This window comes from Acromyrmex echinatior, chromosome 4, assembly GCF_024713525.1.
Source record: "Acromyrmex echinatior isolate Ae372 chromosome 4, ASM2471352v2, whole genome shotgun sequence".
Taxonomy (NCBI): Eukaryota; Metazoa; Arthropoda; class Insecta; order Hymenoptera; family Formicidae; genus Acromyrmex; species Acromyrmex echinatior.
Genome location: NC_141855.1, coordinates 9793218 through 9809840, shown reverse-complemented (window position 1 = coordinate 9809840; position 16623 = coordinate 9793218). Strand labels below are relative to the sequence as shown.

The following is a 16623-nucleotide window of genomic DNA, read 5'->3' as shown; positions in this document are numbered from 1 at the left end:
ATATATTTAATATTAATGAATAAGTATTCTTGATATATTTTGTTTGCCAAGACTCCTTCTCTTGTGTCTTTTCTTTTATAGAACCAATTAATTAGTATAAAAGACAAATACTTATCAAGTTCCTTAGATAGTATAAATGATAATATGTATTTAATATTATTAATCAATTTATATAAAGCAAATAAACACATGTAAGATCTATATGTATTTATTTTTTAAATATCTGAAAATCGCATTTATTTATTATTTATGGTAAATATATGTAAGAATTGATATATTATAACAAAAATATTGTAACACACATATTCAATTCTACAATTTTGATATAATAAAATTATATAATATTTAACGTATAATATCTAAACTTTCGATGAAATATTTATGGAGGAGTCCTTAATAATTTAGGCTTAGCTAAAAATGCCTCTTCTTCTTTAGCAAGTTCTGGATCATTTTTCCATGAAATATCATTAATTACATTGCTGTTACAGTTATTACTATTCCTATAAATAATGCTATTACTAAATAGATTTATAATAGGTACGAATAAGCAGAAGCATTTTTACAAAAATAAACAAATAATAAATCTAATATAATTTATTTAATATCATTTATAAAAATATATAAATATCATACATAAAATCATATCATATATAAATATATAAATATCATACATAAAATATATCATACATAAATATTATATATAAAAATATATAAATTGCTGTATAATAAAAAAAACCGATAACGTTACATATACAAAGTGTATAAATAATACAAAAAATACGTGCTTGAAAAATAAATATTCAAAAGCTGTGAGAGGTGCACCACAACTGCAATGATTGCGTAAAATATTACTCACAGCGATGCTATACTACTGAATTTCTCTTGAATTTCTGTAAAAATCAGATTATTTAATTATTTTTATCTCTTAACGTACATAATATAAATTTACAGGAAAAATGTGGATTAAATTCATAACAAATGGCATGATGTATTCTAAGCAATCGTTTCAAACGACACAAGGTGTTTTTTAAATAGTTCTAACAATTTTGAAATGTGTCATCTAACTGGTTAATATTTATCTGAGTTTCTATCACTTTCGTTACGTGCTCCAATTTTCCCAAGGTTCTGCGTATATAGGGAAAGTTGTAAAGCTTTCACTGAATGTTGTTTGTGAATTATTCTCTTAATGTGCCAAATTCGTAATTTCGAAGTCAGTTTCAAACGACAATAGGAATATACTGAATATGCTATTATTCAAACAATAGTTAATAATGTGAAGTATACATACCCGCTTGGCCATTTTCACGACCGGGTACAAGAATTGTAGAAGATGTTACTGTTTCACTGCTATCTCTGTAAATCGATATCTGTTAACTAATGAACTACAGAAATAACTACATATAAAAATTTAATTGCAAGATTAATTACGAAATAAGTTAACATAACTATTAGGTGTTGGAATTAATTCGTAGCGTTTTTTAATGAAAGAATGTTATTTATTTCACATGAGCATTAAAAAATACATTAATGAAAGTACTTCCCATCACTTGTAAAACGCTACGAATTAATTCCAACACCTAATATATTATATATTTTATTTAATTATTTTTGCGTGCAATGCGCACGTTTAAATTATTCTTTAATTAATTAATAACATACTTAGAAGTCTGATTTTCATATAAATATATTGTATCGTTGGGTATTGTTCCAGTGAAATTTTGCTTAAAAGATTTCATCGTTTCTAAAGGTAATTTTTCTAATTTTGTTTTTCTGAATTGCTCATCATATAATTTTCCTGTATTAATCTTATCCTCTAATTTACATGACTTGGACTGATATTGTATATTATTATTTATTCTAAGTCTTGAATTTACTTCTGTTCTAAATTGGTTATCATAATCAAATTCATAATGATTGTTCTTTTTGATTGCATTTGCTGGCCAAATTATATTTTTTAATACATATTTTTTTATATTTCTCTCTTGTTCACATGGTTGATTATTATATCTCATAATTAAGGAAGATTTGGTATCGACGAACTTTTTTGCAATGTTTTGAACTTTATGTGTAGAAAACGATTTTTTCGTGCCATTTGTGACAATTTGCTGTTCCTTAAAAGTGTTACCAACATTATCACATAACTAAAAAAGTAGAAATTAAGTCAATATTGTGAATCTATTTTAGATATTATACCTTTAAAGAGAAATTTGACAAATCTGACAGTTTAGCGAAGGTTGCTTGTTTAGTATAATTTTCTTTCGGTAATATTTTTTTTCCCATCTTGATATTATATCTATCATATATATTATTATTAAATTGGCAGTTAGACATACGTAATTTCTATATAATGATATATTGTTAAACATAAGTCAAGATCAATTTGGTCGTTTTCTTTATGTAAAAAGTAGCTATAATATTAGGTTTTGTATATGTAAGTACCTTAGCGTAGGATAGGATGGATGTTTATTACAGACGTGGTTGTTGTGTTGATTGCCATAAAAATCGATAGAATTCAGCGTAGATATTTGCTGCAGAGTCGTATCCATGTTTACAGTCTCTTGAGAAATTTTCGAAGAAACGCTGTAACACATTGCAAGCAACGTTTCTCCATTCAATTCGCCAATATAATTTTGCAATGGATCGTTTTCGTCTAATTCACTTTCCAACACATCCAAGTCTTCCTATGAAAATGTTAGATGTTCAAATTTATTTGGTATTCGGTATCATCGATATTCATATTTATTTATTTTTGTACTTGCATTTCTTACTTACGTTATCATCATCCCCGATTTCGTCATTCTGCGGTGTGTTAACATTTTCACATCTTTGAATCCTCAGTACATGATCTAGATGGTTCCTATTATGCCAAAATTATTATTGTTTAAGAGATAGAAAAAATTTTATTACTTTTTTAATCCGTTTTAATATCCGTTATAAAGTTTTAATACGTTTTTACGAATATGAATGTTCTAAATATCAAAGTGAAAATTCACAATTTCGATAAAAATATAAATTATAAATCTATTAAATGTACATTTATAATATATTATTTTATATATTTAATGCGGAAATTGTTATCCTTAAAATTAGAACTTTCATTTTATGTGAACATGTACCTTATTTCCGCAGATTTCTGATTATTACCAAGAAATTCTGATATATTCGAACGCTTAATTTTTCTTGCTTCCTCATTAATTACGGGATTGTTCAAAAAATTGTTTAGTGCTCCATTGATGTACGGTAGTGACTAATAAATGATACGAAAAATTCTTTTAAAGACATCTCTTGTATTAAATTTTCTAGATAAAATTTTTCTTTTCTGAATTAATTTTAAATGCGTAACTTTACTCACAGTTGTATAATCTATTGAGAGAAGAACGATCAAGGTAGACATGAGTAATGAAGATATTTTGGACGCTCTGGCTTGTGCTAGCCGATGTAACGACAAATTCATTAAAAGTGCAGTAGCGTATTCGAGCCTATATAAACTTATAATGCGACATTTATCGTGTAGATGATTAATCAACCATTCCAGTAGTCCACTCTCTATCATATATATTCGTTGTTGTCTACGTAAAGATAGTTTTTGTAACATCGCCACCATCATGTCACAAGCAAAAGGATCCACTCCATCAGCGTAATTATTGTCGAGACAAGCAAAGGTCTGAATATCGAGACGATTGCAATTTTTATTAATGCTATTCAATTTCATGATTATTTTATGATCATCTTTAGTAATTTTTGATAAATATATTAAAACTCGTTTGGTTTTGATGTTTTAAATTTAAATGATTACAAGAACAGTATGTCCAATCGATAAAAAGTAACGTAATCTATGTATAATTTCGTACTTAACAATGAAACTATTATGTGTTATATAATATATGACTGTATGCTTCTTTTTATTTATATTTTGTATCTTTAAGCCACCTTCAAACATTTTAAATTTTATATTTAAGATCTTCTTAAGTACAGTCTTAAGTCATAAGATAATCACAAAGCCATATTAGTATCTTAAGACATTACCTAAGACAGTCTTAAAATAAGAACGAACTATGAATACCGGCTGTAGACATTATGTTATTTTTAATTAGTAATGGCTGATTATACTGTTATTTATGTAAAAACATACCACATTTATAACAGAGGATCCAACCGATAAGTAATCTCTTCCACATCTGAAAGATGCCAAGGTATTTAGCAATCGCGCAGTGAATTGTTGCAAAAGATGCCTGGCGTAAGCTTCTCCCGCTGTCAATAGACACGGTAGAATCGACTTGCCATTGTCGCTAGCAATCTGTCCGTGAAGTCCCAACAAATCACGACTTATATATTCGTGTAAAATTTCATCCTGTTCTGCTGATTGCACGAGCGTTATTTTCTAAAAATATAGATGCTTTTTTTCAAAGATTACTGATACCATCGCATTATTGTAAAGCTATTAATCATCTTAATACCCAACGCAATGCTTGTAACAGCAACAACTTTGTCTTTACATCTCCGCTAATTAGATGTAATTTGATCTTTTTATAATCTAATAATTTGGGAGATACTGGTACTGCTGTGATATCAAGTTTAGGCAGTGTAATTGCTTTTACGTCAATACGATCGAGTTGTAACAAGGACGGCTATCGAAAAAGTAATCATACATTAAAAATAAAAAGTTTATAGAAAAGTTTCGAAGAATATATGCTACGAGCTTTTTCTTCTTTGTCCCTTTTTTACTTACATACGAAGTCTCTCTTATATTTTGATTAAATAAATCTGGAAATATCTTCATACAAATCTCGAGTGTTCGTTGTATATCAACATTTTGCCCTTTCACTGAATTCTCCAATGCCATCGTTAATTCCCCGGCAACATCTATTAATTTATGATAATCCGCGTGCAACTTGCGAAATCTCACTTTTAGTTTTTCATAATTTGTATGTATACTACACAAATGAGATTTGGTTACTACTAATTCACGATTATATTGAATCAATCTTTTGTCTGGCTTGTGCATTTTCAACAAATTGCTAACACTTTCTTCCGGATTTATTATATCTTCTCGCAAATTATTGATTGTAATTTGACTTCCAGTAATATGCGTTTGTGTGCTTCTGTAAGTGATAATATATGAATAAGATATTTTCTAATGTTTTTATTAAAATATCAGAGGAAAGACATTTTACTTTGATTTTAAACTTGTTTTATTAGAAAAATAATACTGCTCCTCATCGTCGTAATCTAGAAATATAGGTAGATCTCTATCATTTGGCACAATCGATATATTATTCTTTATAGTCTTATTTTGTGCAACATCAGATTCCATAGTCGTTTTTGTTACTGGCATGGTTGTATGAACTTGTACTAAATTCTGCAATTGCGTTTTATTGGAGTTTATACTGTCTAAATTGCTCAAATCCTACAAATTCAATATTATTTATAATTTTTGTAATATATATATATATATATATATATATATACATATATAAAGGTACAGTTCAAGTTCCCAGTCAGAAATGATAATGAAATTGACATCGAATCGACGTCGAATCGAGATCGATTCGATCCAGTCGATTCCATTATCATTTCTGATTGGGTTTGCTTACTTGTCTGTGACGTGTGATAAACGAATCTAGATTTTTTAATAGTTCATCGGCCCAATGTTGTTCTAACATTTTGGAGAAACAAGTATTTGTATACAAATCTTCTATAAACGGTAATGCATAAAACGGCTGTAATTCTGTATCATATTCTAATTCTTTGCCATCTCCGTTCAAATAATCTTGTAATTGCTTCATACTGCTGTTTATATTTTTTTCAATTTCAACGGCATTGTTCTGTTTATTTTTATTATTAATAATATTTTTGGACTAATTAAATTATCGGAAGTATTTTATGTATAAAAAAGTATTAATATAATTAAATATTTCATCATATAAATTATCACATTAAACTTAAATATTTAAAAATAATAAGAAAATATTTAAGAAAACCACATTCACAGAAGATCATTTCTCCATTTAAAAAAAATTCAAATTACCTCTTTGCATTTTTCCAAAAGATCATTTTCTATTGAAGACAATTTCAGTGTATTTGTTTCTGATGGTAGATCTAATTCATAACAAGAATTTTTAACAATGTTGAATAATAAATCAAATTATATGTATAATACTATATACTATTGCATATGAATAATAATATACCATTATTTGTTTTACCATATTCTTTATATTGATTGGCATGTAATTTACGTTTAGGTAGTACAGCAAAGTATACGTGCAAATAAAATGTTAATTTTTTGTATTCTTCACATTGTTTAATACTATTGGAGAACAAGTTACTCCACAACTAGAAAGAAAGAAATATACCACAGTATATGTAGGTATTCAATGTTGATCATAAATATATTTTTACTTGAAAAAATGTTGAATAATCTCCCGTATTGTAGCATAGCATTAGTTGAACATGGGGATCTGTTACTTCTCCTAATTTACGTTTCAAAGTTTGAAAGCCCATTTGTAAAGCTTCTTGAATTAAAGCTTCAGCAGTACTTTCAAAATTATGATCCAAAAGAAACTGTGAATCGTTTTTTTGTACAAATTACAAAATATACAAATCAGTCTAAATATGATATTGAAGTTGTTGCATTAAATATTAAATATTATTAATTATACCTTATGGATTACTTCAATGTTTTTATCAGCCATTTGATTTTTTGGACACAACTCAGTAATTACATATGTATTTATTCTGCCTAAAAGTATCATTATGAAAAGATCACTGTGAAACTTTACAATCAAATAATTACATATTAATTTAAGAATTCAATTAAAAAAAAAAGAGTTAAAAGTTTTTAGGGCAAATGAGAATTAGACGGGTTAAGTGCAGTTAATAGTTAAGGAACACATTAAGTCTATTCTTACTTAGAAATTACACTTTGTAGTTTATTGTGCAAATAATATCCAATTGTAATTTATTTCCAAATAAAAATAAACTTAATATATACGCCTCATTAGCTATGCATTCTTATTTGCCCTAGAAATTCTTATCTTTATTTCTTTAATATTGAATTGTAAATGGCTTTTATGTAATTTTTTGTATACTTTATGTAAACAACTTAAATAATCCATTTAATTAATATCAAAATGAAGATAATTAAATTATCATTTAATTAATATGTAGCTTAGTTTACTTACGTCACTGACATTCAATTATTATTCAATTTGTTCTTGCACACGTAACTCGGCAGGTATTTTTCTGACAAACTCATGCCGCAGAGAGCGTGTCAGTTGAGGTTCATTAATCGATTTTATGCAAATATACTATTGATCAGTATACAGTACTGGAGCAACAGCAGTATATTTCGCGATTGCCGCAGCAGAGCTCCATTTTTTATTATCAAAATTCGCGCTTGTTAAATATTGTCACGAGTGAGTTCTGTATCACGTTTCGATATCCACGTAATGGAATTAGTAATTTATCATCGCCATGTGATTCGCGGAAGAAAAACGTTTGACATTTACGGCTGCGTACCTACGACCGAGGAGACTTCTGCTAGTTCTGCAAACTGTCAAGTTTCGTCAATCTCCCTCGCACGCATGCGCACGTGTGCACGCGGTCCTCGACTGTCATAGTTGTTTACATTATCGACACTTATTCTGACGGTATATTTTATGGAATATAGCTGGTATATTATTACAATTTAGGAAAATTATAAAAATGACGCAAGAACAGAGTTCCCTGTTGCACAACGCTATCATCTCAGAGGTTTTATCTCGTTTGTTAATTCATTAACTCAGAGGTTATATTTCATTAAGAATTCTCTTACAAATTAATAATTCACAGATACCTAGCACTGCGTATTACATACCGAATTTTATTACTGAGGAAGAAGAGAGGCAAATCATAAAATGCGTGAACAGTGTACCGCAACCAAAATGGACGCAATTAAGTCACCGCAGATTACAGAATTGGGGTGGTATACCACATCCCAAAGGGATGATAGCGGAAGCGATTCCTGATGTAGGTAGAATATGAAATATCTTAACAATTAGTCTGGGTCTACAATGAGTCGGTAGTTTTAGAAATTAGCTGCTGGCCAATGATTTCAATCAATCCTAACTCATTGACTCTCCCTTAGACTTGCTTCTGACTCAACAACTATAAACTATCGACTCATTGTAGATTCAGTCTTAAAATTTATTTAGAAATGAAAAAAGGCTAAAAGCTTCTATATTTATTATAAGTATTTTATGTGCTTCATTTAAAATTATTAAATGAATGCAGAATTTATTTTGAAATGAAAAAAGGCTGAAAGCCTCTATATTTATTATAAGTATTTTATGTGCTTCATTTAAAATGATTAAATGAATGTATTAAATATTGACAATGACATTTTAGTGGCTTCAGAAATATATTGATAAAGTGACAACTTTGAATGTCTTTGAAAAAGGAGTATTGCCTAATCACGTTTTAATTAACGAATATTTATCTGGACAAGGAATAATGGTATGTCAGAGATGAAAAACAAGGATATACATGTATTAGGTCATTTAAAAAATATCCGCGGTTTTTTGTTCAATTTTTGAATGAAAAAACCGCGGATACTTTTTAAATGACCCAATACTATTTTGCAATTTTTTTTATTATAAAGTATGAATTAAATAAAAAACAGAGCTGTAGGAGTTAGCGCAAAGTTTTTTATTTAACTTGTTTTGAATTTCGAGAATTCTTTTATACTAATAGAAATTATATTTATCTACATTAAAATAGAAAAAATACAAAAGTATGTACACAATAGAGTAGTATATACTGAATAGTAACATATAATGCCTTCATTAGGCACACTCGGATGGTCCACTTTTTTATCCTGTTGTAACTACTATCAGTTGTGGTTCTCATACAATCCTTGACTTTTACAAACGACTTGAAATGACAGAGGTAGATACTGAAATATATAATAAAGAAGATACATAAAAATGCTATATAATTGTACTTAATGCGATTTATATTATTTTTACAGCAACAACAATGCAAGTTAGAATTTAGTTTACTACTAGAACGTAGAAGTCTATTAATTCTACAAAAGGATTTGTACTATAATTATTTACATTCTATAGCAGAAAGAGATGCAGATAGCATATCAGAATCTTCGATAAAGAATCTACATATGTGTGCAAAAAAGTTTACAGAAGAGGAAGTAATAAAACGTGATACTAGATTATCTTTAACTATTAGGCATGTGCCAAAAACTAGCAAATTGAAATTAAAATTTTTTTGATATATATGTATATCATTAAAATTTCGAAGACATATAATTATAATAAACAATAAATGTTGTCGTATATTATGTTTTATGACCGTCGTTCATTTTAATTTATGTGAAGTACACTTACTTTATGAATTATCACGATATTTGCATATCTGTGTTTGTGTCATTCTCAAGGCTCACATCCATTACTTCCTCATCACCCTCATCTAACATTCCTTGTAGAGAGTGTATGGAGGATATTAAAACGTGGAATTGTTTACGACGCATTTCTAACTTGTGCTCCAACTGTTCTGATTTTTCCTGAAAAATGATTATAAGACATAATTAATCTTTTTGCAAGTGTTCCAGTGAGTTTTAAACATACTAGTATGTTTATGAAAGAATAGATAATTGGAATAAGGAATAATAGATTTCAGTCTATTAGAAATTATGTATATTCTGATACATGATTTTCAGTAGATTGAAATATGTTATTCCCTGTTTTTATTGCTTGTACTTTTCAAAAAACAGAAACATTGAAATTATTGATTGAAATTATTATAAATAGAAAAGTTATATGTGCCAATATATGTGTGTATATATATATATATTTTTTTTCAAACCTTTAAAGCACCTAATTCTTGTTGCAATGTCTCAAGCTTGATATGTGTTTCCAAACGATCTGGTTGTTCATTAATGACTTTGGCTAGTACATCATATTCTATTCTATTTTTTCTCACACGTTTGGCATCTTGCAGTTCAGCTTTAGTTTTCTCAATGTCTTCCTTCGCCTTCTCTATTTGTACTTCAATTTCTTTTGACAAGTTCTCGTAGCTTTTTAATTCTTCTCGACTCATGTTTGAAACTAATCTGGATTTTTTCTGTGCAAATTCACATTGTGCTAATTGCGACAGCATTCTTTCGTGCAGTGTATTGTCCACATCGGAACTGTTGATCCATTTTATAAACGATTTTAATAGCATATTAATTCTACGATCATCTCCTGTTCCATCACCGTCTATAAGTAGTCGCCGACGTATTACTTCTTCTAAAATTTTTTATAAATAAAAAATTTATACGTTTTACATATATACATTACATCTATATAATATACATTTTATTGAAAGAAAAATATATATAACCTTTTATTACACACATACACAAGTACTATTTGTAATTACTTATAGCAGTAAATATTGTAAACATATATTTGAAAAAATACTACTTACCATCGTTAGACATTATTAGATATGTATTTGTAACAGTTGTAACTAAAAAAGATTACAATTTATATTAAAAAGAAATTTAAGATCCTTAATCAAGATCAATTGAGACTGCAATGCAACCAACTGCAACTTACTGAGTGCAGAGTGTAGGTCGTGCAGGTGCAAGCATGAGGCCTGTTCTTTTTAGCCGGTTCTACATTAGTTGCAAGCCGATCTGAAGCTTGCATTTTGAAATCAATACTTCATATTGGCTGTCGCAACAACTTGCGATCGGCTTGCAATTAATGTAGAACCAGCTTTTGGTTGAACTTTTGCACCAGTCCATCTTTCCTCCTGGAGAGAAAAGGAAGAAAGATGAACTGGTATAAAAGTTCAGCTAAAAAGAACTATGATGAAAAATGTGTATAATGGCGATAATATATTGGAAACAGCCAATCAAATTTGGATCCAAATTCGCTCTCCTACTGCGCATCGGCGGGAACGTTTCATCTCTTATTACACCATATGTATAAACAAGTGCAAATATGTATAAACAAATTTAAAAAAATGTTAACACAAAAAATAAAAGAAACATTTTTTCTTTAAATATTAGAATTATTATAAATTAGACATAAAATATAATGTAAATGTATTGAAAGTGCTTTTATGTTTTCATATTTTTATCGTTAAAATTAATATTTGTAAAAAAAATGTCTAAAAGAAAAATAAAGAGATTGTTTCATTTAACAAATATAATAATAATTGAATTTGAATGATATTATGATAAATAATTTTATGCAATTTGTGTATAACGATTTTCAAACATTTCATTTATCTTGTAAATATAAATGATTGCCGTTTTTTAAATGAGTTATAAATAATTGTACATGAAAATAATAATGCATTTTTTAGACATTGCAAATATAGTTCAGGTTTTTCAAATAAATGTCGAATTTTTTGTTTTCATAATATATTTTTTTACCTTTTCTTTCTCACTCTTTCTATAACTACATACGGGACGATGATAATACGCCTGCATAGTACGCAATTTGTATTATATTGTATTAAATACACTTTACATTTCGTATCACCATTATTATAAGAAATGGTGTAACACTCGCAAATATATAATATTTCCTCATCACAAAAATATGTCTATCTCTGGTATCTAATACATTACGATCATTGGTCCCACATGTGGGTTTTCAAATATATAATATTTGCAACATATATTATGACATCTACAACTTAAACATTACATCCTTCTGGTAGTTTTAACATTTCTGTTGATACCTTTTAACTTAAAAGAAGAAAAAAGAAAAAGATAATCCGAAAACAGAAGTCATCCTACACTCTGTTCTTAAAGGGTACGTCAGGTACATCTCAAATAAACCCGGTAGTAGTTATCTCTTTCTCTTTTACGGAATTGTAATTTTTCAATATTATACAAAACGTCACTGTATTCGTTGACACTCTCAGAGTTCTTTAACATATCAAATTCATCATTCGGTATATTATACAGTCAGAGACAAAGTTCATTAATATTAAAGCAGAAATTAACGTTGATATATAAAATACCAATATTATGTTAAACTAGATATATATTTGTTTTTTTTCAATGCAGTAACTGAAAATTTCCATCATTCAACTATCTTTTAAAAGATGTTTTTTTTCTCACAAAATATTAATAAATACAAAAATAAGTAGTATTATTGTATAATAAGTATTACATATTATTGTATATTTTCTATTGTATTAATTTTAAAGTAAAAGGATTATGAAATATATTATCTAACGTCAATAATAATGATTGTCAACAAATATTCCATAATTTAAAGAATTTAATATAAGCAAATGAGAGATACACTCGCTTATATGATACAAAGATCCATTAATAAAGTCAGAAATCGCGATATTATCTAAATTCGATATCGAATTTATTGATGAAAATATAAATTTTAATTTTTATATTTATATTTTTGATTCTTTGATACGACTTTTGATTTTTTATTTATTTATAAGTAGGAATATATTTTAATTATAATCATTGATCGATTTCTATCGATCATTGGAAAATTTGCTGTATATTCATTTATGCGTTTACTACCGAAGTACAATATTAAAACTGCACAAATTGAATGAAATTAATATACTACCTCCCAAAAAAAGAAAAATAAATAAATTACTATGTACTGTTTAACGAACATAGCCATATATTTAAATCTCCGATAAAATAATCAAAGAACTTTGTCGATCGTTTTACGAGGAAGATTATTTTTTTTGCATCACGTTTAAATACATCTTGTATGAAAGGTCATAAATCGTATTTATATATAAATGCGCTTCGTAAAACTCCTGGAAACTGTGTTACGTCTGAGAGGGTTTTTTGCGTCTACCGAATAGATTGCTCAATACAGAACTTCGTTTGTAATCTTTCCGATTACCACCCGAACTTTGCTCACTTTCTGATCCACTCTCTGACGCTCTTCTATTGTCCATTACTGCGATGTTTGAAGGCGTTTGTGGAGCTGCTGGTGGAGCGACATAAGGCGGCAACGATGTCGGTCTACCAGTGTAAGCATTGTTTTGTTGCTGTACACCCTGTAAAAGAATATGAATCATCATTTGGGCTTAAGCGAAAGATAGTGAGATTTATAAATTCGCAATAACACTGAAAAATCGTTATGATTATCATAACAGCCTTTTTTAATTTAAATATAATATATTGAGTAATATTCTAAAATATATACATTTTACAAAAAAAAATTACGAATGTAATAGTAGTGTTATAGGTTCATAAAGTTCGTAAAGTAAATAAAAAATATGTAAGTTTTTTTTAATTCTCAAAAAAAAAAGAATTTAACTTAATTTATTTAATATGAATTTGAAAAGTAGAAACTTACCTGTCTAATGTTTGGTACATTTCCATACGCTGTAACAGATAAAAAATACAATTAAAACATTTTCATTCTGTTAAATTAAGGTCACAAGTTGATGCAACATATAATTAGAAAATTCTGCTAAAATAATTTTTTGTTATTATATCATAAACAGCTATTTACAATTGTTATCGATCATATAAATTGCAGAATTAGGAAATCAAAGTGCAGATATATTGGCAAAATGCAACATTAAATTAAAATTGGAAGTGCTTGTATACACAAATAACGGAAATCTGTTAGTATTAATCTTTTGAGAAATGATTGTGTTTCAGTTAAAGGTTTATATACATATGTAAATATTATAATTGATTCACATTGCTTTAGCATTTTACATCCCTTGCCAAATGCAGAAAAATTTTCGATAAGATGCGGGTATAGATGAGTGATGAAAATAAAAGTATTATATGTATAAACGCAAAATGAATGCATGCGATCTTCACATCGATCTCCTTTTATCGAATGTTTTATAATGACTGACCAGAATCATGAGGAATATTCCATTGAACCATTCTAGTCGGCGGAGGAGCACTCGATGGCAATGGAGGTGCTAATTCTATAAAATGATGATGAACGTTCACGAATATCGACAAATATCGAATAGAATTTTCCTAAACCTTTTGAATCTTTTAATTTATGTTAATTTACAATGATGACGTACCTTGATGTTGCGGAGGAAGATCTACACTGTTTTGTCGATGCCATACTGGTGGCTCCGATGAATACTGGCTGGAACCATTGTGATTTAATGTTGCACTTCGTTGTTGATAGACATTAGGTCTTCCTTGTGATAAATGGTGTTCTATATCTGTGTACATATGATAATATTTAAACAAATAAATCTTTACATAAAAAAATATAAAATTATAGATTATAATATATGCTTGGAAAAATTATTGAATACAAGATGTGAATACAACGCAAAATTTTGTCTAAAATGCATACCATTTCGCCTGTATTGCACCATATTTTCCGAACTGGAACGCATAGGGATAGGTGGAGGAGCGCCTCGCGGCGGTATAGGCGGTTTGTCAGTTCCTAGCATCGTGGAATTTTGTTGATATTGATCCCGCTGAGCCGCGAGTTGCTCTTGCTGTATCAACTGATGCTGCTGCTGCTGCTGCGCAAGTAGCTGTTGTTGCCTATGCATCTGCAGAAATTCCGTCTGAGTCTGTGGTTGGTCGGATCTCTGTGATGCCAAGAACGTCTCGGAGTTTTGCGCGTCGTTGCGCCGTTGCTGATTATGCCGGTGCATCTGCAGGAACTCTATTTGTACCGAGCTGGGTGAGTGTTGATTTGGCGAAATGGGATCGCGCCTAATCACAGAGTTCTTGCGTTCCATTTCCGGTGTGGAAGCGCGGCTACTTCCAGTCGACGCATTGTCATCCGCGTGTTCGAGCTTTGAACCCTGCAATCTTTGCAAGCCTTCTTGCTGCATCTAAATTTGAGAAATGGAAGTTTACTTTATAGTTCAAATTTTGTAGGATATTGAAATAAAGTATATGAAAGATTAAAAAATTAAAAGATTGAATAAATAGTAATATTTCCTAAAAAGAGAGTTTATAGAAATTGTAAAAATATAATGATTTTATTGTAAACCTTTTGAGACTCGTCGTAGCTTAAGAGCTGCATACTTGGTGGTAATTTTGCATGAAATGAGATTTTATTAACCCAATCTTCCATCTCCCCTTGACTTGGTGCTAAAAACAAGAATTCCGAACCGTCCGTGCACTTCAGTCGAAATACGTTTTTCTTTTTCGTGTAATCATCTGCTTTCTCGCATATAGCATTGAAAATTGTTATCGGGGCAGTGGCCGCTTTGCTTAACGCAAAATCATCTGTATCCTTGAAGAAGCACAGTAATTGTCCGCACAATACTGAAATGATTGTAAAATAAGAATAAATTTAAGAATAAGGAAACACTTTACATCTATTTAATGAAGGTACCAGTGTAATACTGCTTCCACGATCGAACGGCTGCCTTTTTACCAGCACTTTGAAGCTCGTGCTTTCGTTCAAGAAGACCTTGAATCTCGACTGGTCGCAGGGCGTCCATGTTCTCCATACGTTGCAGTTTTCGAAAGCTTTGCGTTCTTCGCCTGGTCGTGAAGCTCGGAGTTCGTTTTGGTTTTTTCGTATCCACTTTCATACTTTCGGCCCTCTTAATGTCCGAAGTTGCTGAAAAAATTTGTGTATGGCATAATCAATCATAAAATCTTCTTATACTGACGGTAAAAATAAGATGATGAACGAATATGTTAAATCCGATATTTACAATCGAAATCGATCATTGGTCAAAATCAAAATAAAAATAAAAATGAGGAGCAGACTTCCAAAATACATTTTGTCCAAAACTTCATATTTTAAGTTAGAGATGGCAATATTCAATGTTGGAAAACTCATATTTTAAGCTACTCTACAATGTTTTAAAAGCATTTTTTCATCATCAATTTATGTGCTAAAAAAAGTCTAGATATTCGAAGTACATTATGTCCTTACAAATAAACAAAATTATTTGTTTATTGTTTTATTTGTTTAACATTATTAGGAATAGTTTAGCAATTTTGTTTAATATTTCACTCTTACTGATTAGCAAATTATTATTTTCTGTAACGTGCGTGGTTTTTTTATGGCTTTCTTTCTCGCTTTCTGAAAATTATAAATTTTGGACAAAACGCATTTTGAAAATTTGCTCTTCAAATATATTCCTACTTATAACATTATTATTAATTAAGTTCTTTACATAAATATTATGTACCTCGTCTTAATTTTTCACTAAACATATGCGATAGACCGTATGGTTTCTGAGGTGTCGCAAGTTCTGTTTCGGAATTGATAGCACTTTTCAACGGAGATAACCTGATGAATAAATCAATGATATTTGTGAAAACAGATTATTATTTTAAATATAACCAGCCTTGTGTGGAGTTTTAATTTTTACTCACATATTCGCAGATTCATGTTCGTCAACTGAACCGTTAACTTCATCGTGTTGTGCGCGATGAGAATTATCTAATAATCGTCTACGTTCCTCTTCGCGTTTCCGCTCTTCGGTTATCCTCTGTACTTCTTTACGTTTCCGTTCTTCGAGCCTCGCGCGTTCGACACGCTCTTTCTCCGCTTGACGCGCAGCCATTTCCACCTCTTGCTGCTTTTGAAAGGCTTCTTCCAACTATATGAATATTAATGATATTAAACATTATATTGTAAGCTTTCAACAATATTAATCAACAATCACTAT

General features: G+C 29.4%; 4 protein-coding genes across 14 annotated transcripts in view; 1 reads left to right on the top strand and 3 right to left on the bottom strand.

The window, feature by feature from the left end:
• Positions 1-37: 37 nt before the first annotated feature.
• On the bottom strand, positions 38-7324 carry LOC105152386 (lisH domain-containing protein ARMC9). 4 transcript variants are annotated; one of them, XM_087405188.1, is made up of 19 exons: positions 7185-7324; positions 6663-6742; positions 6403-6564; positions 6192-6336; positions 6029-6099; positions 5595-5825; positions 5175-5407; positions 4730-5102; positions 4458-4628; positions 4133-4381; positions 3353-3664; positions 3117-3247; positions 2773-2857; positions 2440-2681; positions 2194-2293; positions 1660-2111; positions 1289-1353; positions 857-890; positions 38-500 (listed from the first exon to the last, which is right to left on the bottom strand). In XM_087405188.1, the coding sequence occupies exons 2-19, from the start codon at positions 6693-6695 to the stop codon at positions 380-382; spliced, it is 3210 nt and encodes a 1069-aa protein (XP_087261314.1). In that variant the 5' UTR covers positions 6696-6742; positions 7185-7324; the 3' UTR covers positions 38-379. The 4 variants fall into 4 exon arrangements, with proteins under 4 accessions (XP_087261314.1, XP_087261317.1, XP_087261315.1 ...); XM_087405191.1 differs by having other exon boundaries at positions 38-441; XM_087405189.1 differs by having other exon boundaries at positions 5175-5359.
• Positions 7325-7507: 183 nt separating this feature from the next.
• Positions 7508-9339, top strand: LOC105152385 (putative RNA/DNA demethylase ALKBH6). Of its 2 annotated transcripts, XM_011066638.2 has the most exons (5): positions 7508-7755; positions 7834-8010; positions 8389-8496; positions 8830-8928; positions 9011-9339. In XM_011066638.2, the coding sequence occupies exons 1-5, from the start codon at positions 7708-7710 to the stop codon at positions 9266-9268; spliced, it is 690 nt and encodes a 229-aa protein (XP_011064940.1). In that variant the 5' UTR covers positions 7508-7707; the 3' UTR covers positions 9269-9339. The 2 variants fall into 2 exon arrangements, with proteins under 2 accessions (XP_011064940.1, XP_011064941.1); XM_011066639.2 differs by lacking the exon at positions 8389-8496.
• thoc7 (THO complex subunit 7) lies at positions 8668-11100 on the bottom strand. 2 transcript variants are annotated; one of them, XM_011066637.2, is made up of 5 exons: positions 10599-11100; positions 10468-10509; positions 9862-10286; positions 9384-9559; positions 8668-8935 (listed from the first exon to the last, which is right to left on the bottom strand). In XM_011066637.2, exons 2-4 carry the CDS (start codon positions 10478-10480, stop codon positions 9395-9397), a joined length of 603 nt encoding a protein of 200 aa, XP_011064939.1. In that variant the 5' UTR covers positions 10481-10509; positions 10599-11100; the 3' UTR covers positions 8668-8935; positions 9384-9394. The 2 variants fall into 2 exon arrangements, with proteins under 2 accessions (XP_011064939.1, XP_011064938.1); XM_011066636.2 differs by having other exon boundaries at positions 10468-10606.
• Positions 11101-11481: 381 nt separating this feature from the next.
• kst (spectrin beta chain, non-erythrocytic 5 kst) overlaps positions 11482-16623 on the bottom strand; it is an 88855-nt gene continuing 83713 nt past the window's right edge. For 5 of the 6 annotated variants that reach the window (XM_087405184.1, XM_087405186.1, XM_087405185.1 and 2 more), the window contains 9 exons: positions 16328-16554; positions 16141-16241; positions 15330-15560; positions 14982-15259; positions 14328-14820; positions 14044-14190; positions 13864-13938; positions 13347-13375; positions 11482-13044 (listed from right to left, as the gene is read on the bottom strand). In XM_087405184.1, the coding sequence (XP_087261310.1) occupies positions 12811-13044; positions 13347-13375; positions 13864-13938; positions 14044-14190; positions 14328-14820; positions 14982-15259; positions 15330-15560; positions 16141-16241; positions 16328-16554 (1815 nt within the window). In that variant the 3' untranslated portion in view covers positions 11482-12810. The remainder of the gene's footprint in view (positions 13045-13346; positions 13376-13863; positions 13939-14043; positions 14191-14327; positions 14821-14981; positions 15260-15329; positions 15561-16140; positions 16242-16327; positions 16555-16623) is intronic. The other variant, XM_011066883.2, reaches the window with a different exon arrangement.